The 9,672-nt window shown below is 42.1% G+C and overlaps 1 protein-coding gene across 1 annotated transcript; it reads left to right on the top strand.

Annotated features, from left to right (window-relative positions):
- Positions 1 to 9,082, top strand: LOC116412667 (poly(U)-binding-splicing factor half pint-like; the record flags this gene model as incomplete). The annotated part of the gene is given in 10 exon segments (XM_052899427.1): positions 1 to 88; positions 2,055 to 2,199; positions 2,843 to 2,899; positions 3,255 to 3,335; positions 3,626 to 3,750; positions 5,403 to 5,497; positions 6,053 to 6,256; positions 6,337 to 6,477; positions 6,854 to 7,124; positions 8,903 to 9,082. Coding segments are annotated over 10 exon segments (1,341 nt in total), but the record flags the coding sequence as incomplete, so codon positions are not given.
- Positions 9,083 to 9,672: the final 590 nt, after the last annotated feature.

The following is a 9,672-nucleotide window of genomic DNA, read 5'->3' as shown; positions in this document are numbered from 1 at the left end:
CAAATTACCATAATGCCACTACTGTTACTCATTTTCTTGCTATCAAATGTACGATAATTGCAATCAATTTTTACAAACATTTTGCGGTGTACGTAACCATTAATTTATCAATTGTTAATTCGACTCCTAAAATATTAACAGTGATCTAAGATAGATATGGAATTGGTAAGTAACTATTTTTCCTTAAAATTTTAATTGTGCCATCTTGACGTTTATAACCTAACAATGTGACTACTGAACTGCTGTAAAATAAAAACATGAAGTAAGTTTCATATTAATTATGTTAATAGTTTAGTAATAAAATTAACCCTGTAAATAATATTCACATTTTGAACACTTATTCTAATTCTCTTCCTTATGTACCCAAAAAATTTTTTCCCTATTTTATATATTAGAGATTCATATAAAACAGCCAGCTATGTGTGACTTGTTTAATATTACATGTATTTTTTTTTTGCAACTTACAATGGTAAACAAGCTGACGGCCCACCTGATGAAAAGTGGTAACCATCGCCTATAGACATAAGCAATACTATGGACATAACAGAGTATACTGTTTCGCCAATGATAATTCCCCTGCATTGCCATTCCTAAGAACTTAGATGTTATTCCTTTGTACCCTGTAAATTCACTGCCATAACCTTCCCTTCAAACCAAAACACAACCATGCAAACACTGCTGCTTAACAATAGAAACATGAATGAGACAGAGGTGCCAGAGCAAACGACTTTTGTACAGTCTCCCTCTGGTACAAAAATATTAATACTGACCAAGTTTAATAGTCCATTTCATAGTATGAAACTAATGACATTTTGGAATGAATTGGTATTTTAATTTCATTGTCTCTAGAAGATATGAATGTAATAGAATAATCGAAATAATATCTATATTATAAATATCTATAGGTCATAAACACTCTGTGGCCATCTAACGAAACTCCAGTATGTTGGATAAATATATTATTATTATTTTTATAGCTTTTTTATCCACTTCCGTGGTCCCCAAGGGTAAAAGCCTCCTCCATCTTTTTCCACTTCTCCTTATCTATAGCAATACCCGTCCAGTTCTTTCCTGCTATCTTTATTATGTCATCTTCCCATCTCTTTCTTTGTCTTCCAACATTTCTTTTTCCTGCTGGACCTCGCCATTTAGTTGTTTGGAGAGTCCACCTTTTATCTTTGTACCTCACTATATGACCTGCCCATCTCCACTTCTGTTTCATACTATGCTGAAGAGCATCTTTTATTTTGGTTTGGATAAATATATATATAATAATAATAAACTCTTTATTGCGCACAGTAGAGATGTATACAAGAAGTATTTATACAGAATGTGCATATACAAAAGGCGGCCTTATCGCTAGAAGCAATCTCTTACAGACAACCTGGCAACAATATATAATGATATCATAAACTAACTGTTGCCTGTGGTTTTGCTCTTGTGGTGCTGTGTTTCCCCAATGAATTAAAATTTTTAAAAATTCTTTCTGTACAGATGTTTACAATATAAACATATCTTCCAACTTTCAGAATCCTATACTTAATAAATTTGGATGTACATTGATAGTCAGTCGTAATAGACAATTTTATATAGTATAGATTCTGAGGAACAGATTTTATAGAAGTAGTTATAGGAACTAAATCATTTTTATTAATTTTTTTAAATTAGTAATTATTTTATTAAAATTTTTTTAATAGTAAATGTTTCCTAAATTGACATATTTTCTTAGTTAAGGAATGAAGTAAAATTCTAAATTTAATTTTTTTCTGATGTAGAAAAGAATCTTCTCTTTATTGAACTCAGAAATATGTTATTAATTGAATAAAACGAGTTCTCTTATAATGAACACTGCTGTTGTGTGTTTAGAATTTTCATAATTTATGTTATTTTCTATATGTTAAAGTATGAAGTAAATAATATTATGATATTTTTAAATTGCAATATTAATTAACTAAATATGTAACAACAAAAATAAATAAATGCATGTTATAGCAGTTTCAGCAACATGTTTTTTTTAGTTATATTTTGACCGGCCCGTGTCCCTTCAGTTGCAGGGAGGCGAGAGCCAGCCGCTGCAGCTAGCGCCGCCGCAGATGGCGCCGCCGCAGATGGCGCCGCCGCAGCTGGCGCCGCCGCAGCTGGCGCCGCCGCCGCCGCCGCAGCCGCAGGCGGCCGCCGTGCAGCTGGCGCCGCCCGCCGGTGAGTATGTCCGCCGCCGCCGCCGCCGCCGCTGTCGTCCGCTGAGCTCGCACTGACGGCCCGCTGTGTGCTCGCTGTTGCAGACGCCGCCGCCGCGCCGCCGCCGCCGAGCCGCAGCCCGCGCCGCGACTGCGCCTCCTAGACTATACTAGACTAGACTCGATCGCTCGTAGCTCGTTCTCGAAACCATCCTCAGTGATCAGTGTTTCTGCTTTCTGTTTCAGGCTAGATTTGTAAGTTAGGTTATTGTGCTATACGCTTAGGCGTGGTGCCGAGTCGACTCCGGGTCCCGGGCAGCCTCCTCGCCGCCGGTCCGGTCATAATGTACCTACTTCATTATACTGCCTCGTACCCCGAGCGGCTGGCGGAGTGAGTGCGCGCCGACCGAACACGCCTCTCGCTTGTATCCATTCAAGTGTGTGAAAGACCTTTTAATTGACGATCCGCGTGGAAGGGACTCGACTGAGAGTCGTGGCTGGATATAGTATACTTAAATTGAAATACTAGGGAAAGTTCCGTGATCGATTTGAACGGATACTTTATTAAAGGCGCCGGAGTGTATGAATGTGCGTGTGCCAGCGTCCACTGACGAATATCTCGGGTGCGCACTTGGCGTGACATAATCGATTGTTGTAATTTACAGGTGGCTTCATCTCGGCGCCCATCTACGACTTGCAGCAGATTGGAGATGTGTTCACAGGTAATGCACCACTTGTAACTTAATACAACTATCTTTAATAACATATAATATTGATTTCACTAAATATATATAAATATTGTTAATGGTCAGGTTTTCTGTGACTGTTATCTTGATCATCATATCAGATGTTAACTGTCCACTGCTGAACATAGGCCTCCCGCTTGGCAGGTTCTGCCAGTAATGATTATGTCATATTCACCAAATATTGCACAAGCTGTGGAAAAATATGGTGGAAGTTACATATATACAGCACTAATGTTACTTTGTTTTCGTATGTCTTTCGGCCACTAGTAATTGTAAATAAATGAACAGTAGCTTTCCCAGCTCACAAGCGATATGTGGCTTCCATTCTCAGATACGGTATCTTGGTGTGCGGCCACTCAGAGGACATACAATGAGCTCACATTGCACACAAACAACCTGACTGATATTTCAGGTTAATATTAATTTTTTTAAATCCTTACTAATGTATAAGTCACGGGCTACTTTTCGAAGTCAGTCGACATATACCGATCACGCGTAAACACTAGTCGTACTAAATGTTTCTACGTGAGGACTGACAGAATCACTCCGACTCTAAAAAGTTGCAAAAAATTAACTAGAATATATTAATACGAGTACGTGTTTGTAACGTATTGATAGCGAGCAAACCGAGTGTGTGAGAAGCTCGTCGGCTACATAGCTGGAGACGAAGGGTAGTAGATTTATGAATAAGTTTGTGCGCAGGCCCGGGCGCCAAGTGCTCGACGCTGCCGGCCATCCTGGGCGGCTCGCTGCCGCGCCTGGCCGGCGACCAGGCCGACGCCGTCGCACGCGCCAAGAAGTACGCCATGGAGCAGAGCATCAAGATGGTGAGTACGGCGACACCACCGCCTACTTTAGCCATGTCGTAGTTAATATTCAAAAACATTTGAATAATTATCCATGTTTCTTTTAACTAAATAAAATGTTGATCCCAGAATACGTTTCACGTATATCTGCCACTAAAATCTTTACACCCACTCCATATTTTTCTTCGCAATTGTTTAAATTCATTTTTACCATTAAAATCTAAATTTTATGTGACACCTTTATCAAAATATAATTGCATATATTTTTTTTTTAATACGCTAACAGAGAACTCTTAAATCAGTCAAGAACAGTAAAAATTGTTAAAATGTTTTTTTGGAAATTAACAAATAATCTCGGTATTGCCACACTCGAGTAAACTTGACCCTGCAAAAAGTTTGACGTGGCCTACCAGCTGCCAAAAGCAAAGTCGAAACCGACCAAAACGATAAACAATTGCTCCAACATAACATCAATTATATTGCTGATTAATTTAATCGAAATTATTATTTTATCTTTTACGCGTATCGCTCATAAGATTATATTTGATTACAAAATAAATGAAGAAATGTTGTAGCGCAAACAATCTGCAAATGATCTTGGTGACATTTGATGAAAAAGTAACATTTAATTTAATTATTTCGTGATACAAAGGTAGAGATAACAATGGATGATAAAAAAAGATAAATCCTCTATAATCAATCTCACACGTCCACGAGGTATACAAACTTCACGCATTTCATTAATAGGAGCAATAAATTATTAGGTTTTATCACTCGATGTACTAAGGAACTATGAGTTGCTAGAGAGGAGAGTTTTAAATACTTATGTTTTGCACATGTCAGAAATATTTTAGTACAATAGTGTTGTCTGGTTTTCATTCCATAAAATTCATAATGATCACATTAAACATGTCTAAAAATACTTTCATTTTAGTCAAATAATCTCCACATATTAAGATGTTATGGAGATAAACTTAGGTCGTTCAATATCACATCTTGAGAGACACGTCGCTGGTGCAGGGACCTATTGTGCTTATTTAGAATAGTCAATACCATAGTAAGTGTCGCCAATATAATGGTTTTGTGTTCAACCACAAATCCATCGACATGGTCAACATGAAGCTGTCGTCATTCAGGAGGTGCATGAGTCGTTCATCATGACTGATGTAGTTCATGTTTGGCTTGGCTGGTTTGTGTATTTCTTGTATGGTGATAGTTCTATGGTATAAATGTCCTTTAAAGTAAATTATATATATTGTTTTATACAGTAAAAAAAAAAGAAAAGATTTTATATATATATATATATATATATATATATATATATATGAGTGGCTATTTATTGATTATAATGCTCTCCATCTATCATAATTCTAATGTTTTCTCTTAATGTGAATCATGCTGAGTACACGTTTTTTTTTTTTTTTTTTTTTTTTTTTTTTTTTTTTTTTTTTTTTTTTTTTAATTGAATCCTAGTATAGAAACCGTAACTACCTCAATACCAACCTAACATAGTTACCATTTGTTGTGTGCTTCATAAAGAAAAAGAAACTAAAGTTATGGACGCTCTTAAATTTGTTTTAAAGTTCAATTAAATTCCTAGTCTATTCCAATAAATTGCATTATTATAATAGATAGATTATTAGAATAGACTAGGAATGGTTGTTGTGCAACAGGTGCTGATGAAGCAGACCCTGGCCCACCAGCAGCAGCAAATGGCGTCGCAGCGTACTCAGGTGCAGCGCCAGCAAGCGCTCGCGCTCATGTGCAGGTACCACCTCTCCTCCCCGCTTCGTCCTCCTCCGCCTCGACCTCCTCTTCCTCAGCCTTGCCCTCTTCGACCTCGCCCTCCTCCTCCGCCTCGCCCTCCTCCACCTCGCTCTCCTCCTCCAGCTTGCCTTCCTCTTCCATCACCTTCCCTCCTCCGACCTGCCCTCCTCCGCCTCGCATTCCTTCGTCCCGCCTTCCTACGCCGCCTCGCCTTCCGCCCTCCTCTTCTTCCTCCTCTTCCTCTTCTCCGCCTCCGGCACTCCCATACCTTCATCTTCGCATCATTCTATCCTCCTTCCATCTTGCTTTAGAGCAAGAGCCACTGCTTTATCCTATCCACCATCTCTCCCTCCTCCATCTACCACTACCACGATTGATGCGTGACTATGATGAGAGCGATGCTAGAGGCTCCCGCTAACGCTGGTCGAACCAATGATTATGTTTAGCTGAAAAGATCTGAGTCACAGTATAAAGAAATATTATTTCATTATTCTTTCCTATAACATACTGTAATTCAATATATGGCATACTAATCTGTTTGTATGTGTGTCGACAGGGTGTACGTAGGCTCAATATCATTTGAACTGAAGGAGGATACGATCCGGCAGGCTTTCCTCCCATTCGGACCTATCAAGTCCATCAACATGTCCTGGGACCCGGTGACCCAGAAGCACAAGGGATTCGCTTTCGTCGAGTACGAGATCCCGGAGGCGGCGCAGCTCAGCCTCGAGCAGATGAACGGCGTCATGCTCGGAGGAAGGTACGATAATTATACAGTGTACACGAGTAATACTAGATATTTCTATGTAGGTCGCGATATTAATGCACTGTCTTTTACAGAAATATTAAAGTAGTGGGTCGGCCGTCCAACATGCCTCAGGCACAAGCAGTCATTGACGAAATACAGGAGGAGGCTAAGCAGTACAACCGCATCTACGTCGCGTCGATACATCCGGAGCTGACCGAGGACGACATTAAGAAGTAACTACTTTTTGTACTTATGTACATTTTTATTAGCAGCCAGGCGCGCACAACCCCCCACTTGTAACTTCATTGTGTATAAAACAAATTTGTTTGTCTGTATGTTTACTTCGCAAAAACCACTATACCAAATTGGTACGGTTTTCACAGTAGTGTTCTTAACATTTTAATTTAAACTGTACTATATGTTTTATTTTGACACGTACAAGTGGTCTATTTCATTGGTTTTCCTACATTCGATGTTCACTCTTAGGAAGTAGCGAGTAGCAAATAAGCATATTGCCAATGTCATAGATAGTGGGAACATGGTTCCGCTTCATGAATGTGTATGTATGTGGTGTTAATTAACCCGGTGCCTCGTCCGCGGCGTGTTCAGCGTGTTCGAGGCGTTCGGGCCCATCACGTACTGCAAGCTGGCGTACGGCGCGTCGGCGCACAAGCACAAGGGCTACGGGTTCATCGAGTACGCGACGCTGGCGGCGGCGCTGGAGGCCATCGCGTCCATGAACCTGTTCGACCTCGGCGGCCAGTACCTGCGCGTGGGCCGCGCCATCACGCCGCCCAACGCGCTGGCCGGCCCGCCGCTGGCCTCCGCCATGCCCACCGCCGCCGCCGTCGCCGCCTCCGCCGCCACCGCCAAGATACAGGTGCGCCACGCCACGCCACGCCACGCCACGCCACGCCACGCCACGCCACGCCACGCCACGCCACGCCACACTGCATCACACAAACACACAAACATAACTCATTCACCCTTTGTTCACGTTCAATACAAATGTCGTTCTACAGGAACGGATAAGGAATAAGTAACTTTTACTCTTTGATATATACGGTGTTGGTCCTATAATTAGAAACACTACCGACAGTTCTTGACATTCAAACATATATATATATATATATATATATATATATTTTAAAGTAAACAATAAATAGGATAACAATGTGTTCGACGATTTATCACTTATTAAAAAAACAATATGAATCCCACTACAAAAGTGCTGTTTCAATATTACATTACGGACAAACATTTGAATCAGTTTTAAGGTATGAACAATAATGGTCAACTAAGTAGAAACAACAACAACAAAAGAGTATGAAGAGTAGTAATTAGTATTGTTATTTACCAAATAGCTCCTATCCACAGCCTACCAATAGTTATAATTAATATTTAGTGGCGTATCCCTTATTTTCAATAATAGCACTGCAACGTCGTGGCATTGACTCAATCAATTTCATACATGTTTCTAGGGGAATTGAATTCCATGCTTCAACAAATGTTTCATATAATTTGTTTTGACTGGTGTTACGTTTGTTTGACACTTTAACAATACACCACAGATTTTCTATCGGATTTAAATCCAAACTAACAGCTTGCTAGTCTAAAACGGATATACGCTGTTCTTCGCTAAGGAAACATTTGACGCTATTGGCCGTGTGTTTAGGGTTTATCCAGGTTATCCATTAATCCATTGTACCTTCAATCTTCCGAACAGGTCCAACTCCACATCCGGAAAAACACCCCCAAATTAATGTTACCCCCACTGTGCTTGACTATACTCCTTGTGCATTTATACTCGTAATTTAAAGCATTGTTTACATAGCGCCAATCGGAATTTACCATATTTATTTTTGTTCCATCTGAAAATAATATTTTTTTTTTTTTTTTTTTTTTTTTTTTTTTTTTTTCTCAAACATGCTTGGAAATGTGAGCATTATTTTGAAAATATTCTTCGAGATAAATAAAAATTGCCGTACTGTCCAGATACATGCGGGCAGCGGCCGGCAAATGTTGTATGAAAATTCATATCTGTCGTGTTTTGCGGCCAGATAAATTACTGTGTAAAAACTCATATGTGTCCTGTAATTTAAAAATGGAATGACCTTTTACTTCGAAACATGGCTACCAAGGAGGTAACTAATAAAAGGTTTTATTTAAATTTCGAACTGGCTTGCAAATAGAAAGCTATTTATTGGAAAAAAAAAAAAACAAAGGAACATTATGGCACTTGAAAAATTATTATTGTTCGTTATTGGTCATTGACCTTAAAAGTAAAATTGTGTTTGTTTTTGATTTCCGCGCATTGTTTGAGAAAAGTACTAAACAAGCCTTGGCCACAACTAGGTATTGATGGAGTAACGTATGTGTGCCTTGGCTACGCCTTATATTATGTTTCTAATTTTAAGGCTTTTTTTTTTTTTTTTTTTTTTTTTTTTTTTTTTTTTTTTTTTACATTTAAGTTATACTTTCTTTATTCATACGAAGTGTTTCTAATTATATGACCACTACTGTATATATATTTTATATAGAAGTCAGTCTTATGGAAGAGGATATTCTCACCATCACAATCCATGATTTGCTTATTAGTGAAATTGATTAAAAAAAAAAAAATGCCGATGTTTAATTAGTTTGCATTTGTGGGCGCAGGCTATGGATGCAGTGGCGAGTAATGCGGTCGCGCTCGGGCTCACGAAGCTCAACGCGCTGGGCGTGTCGCCCGCCGCCGCGCTGCCGTCGCTGGCCGCCGCGCTGCCCACCGCGCTGCCCGCCGCGCTGCCCGTCGGGCTGCCCGCCGCGCTGCCCGCCGCCTTGCCCGCCGCGCTGCCCGTGACGCTGCCCGTGTCGCTGCCGGGCACGCTGCCCGTGACGCTGGCGGGCGCGCCGCCGCTGCCGGCCGCGCCGCCGCCGGCCGCCATCCCGCCGCCGGGCGTGGTGATCCCGCCGGCGCCGGGCGGCGGCGCGGAGGAGGTGGCCGCGGCCGGCGCGGCGGCTGCGGCGGCCGCGGCCGGCGCGGCGGGCGCGCAGGCGGCGCTGCAGCGCAAGCTGCTGGAGTCGTCGCCGGACACGCTGCAGCAGCAGGAGTCGCTGTCCATCTCGGGCCAGTCGGCGCGCCACCTGGTCATGCAGCGGCTGATGCGGCGCCGCGCCTCGCGCACGCTGCTGCTGTGCAACATGGTGTCGGCGGACGAGGTGGACGACGCGCTGCACCACGAGATCCAGGAGGAGTGCTCCAAGTGGGGCCGCGTCGAGCGCCTCGTCATCTACAACGAGCGGCAGAGCGAGGACGACGACCCCGCGCACGCCGCCGTCAAGATCTTCGTGCAGTTCGCCGAGCCCGAGGAGGCGGGCGCGGCGGCGGCGGCGCTGCACGGCCGCTACTTCGGCGGCCGCACCGTCCGCGCCGCGCTCTACGACCA

The sequence above is a fragment of the Galleria mellonella genome, unplaced genomic scaffold (assembly GCF_026898425.1).
Source record: "Galleria mellonella isolate WM207_F2 unplaced genomic scaffold, CSIRO_AGI_GalMel_v1 utg570, whole genome shotgun sequence".
In the NCBI taxonomy this organism is placed as follows: domain Eukaryota; kingdom Metazoa; phylum Arthropoda; class Insecta; order Lepidoptera; family Pyralidae; genus Galleria; species Galleria mellonella.
The sequence above is the reverse complement of the archived record's forward strand: the minus strand, read 5'-3'. Positions and strand labels throughout refer to the sequence as shown.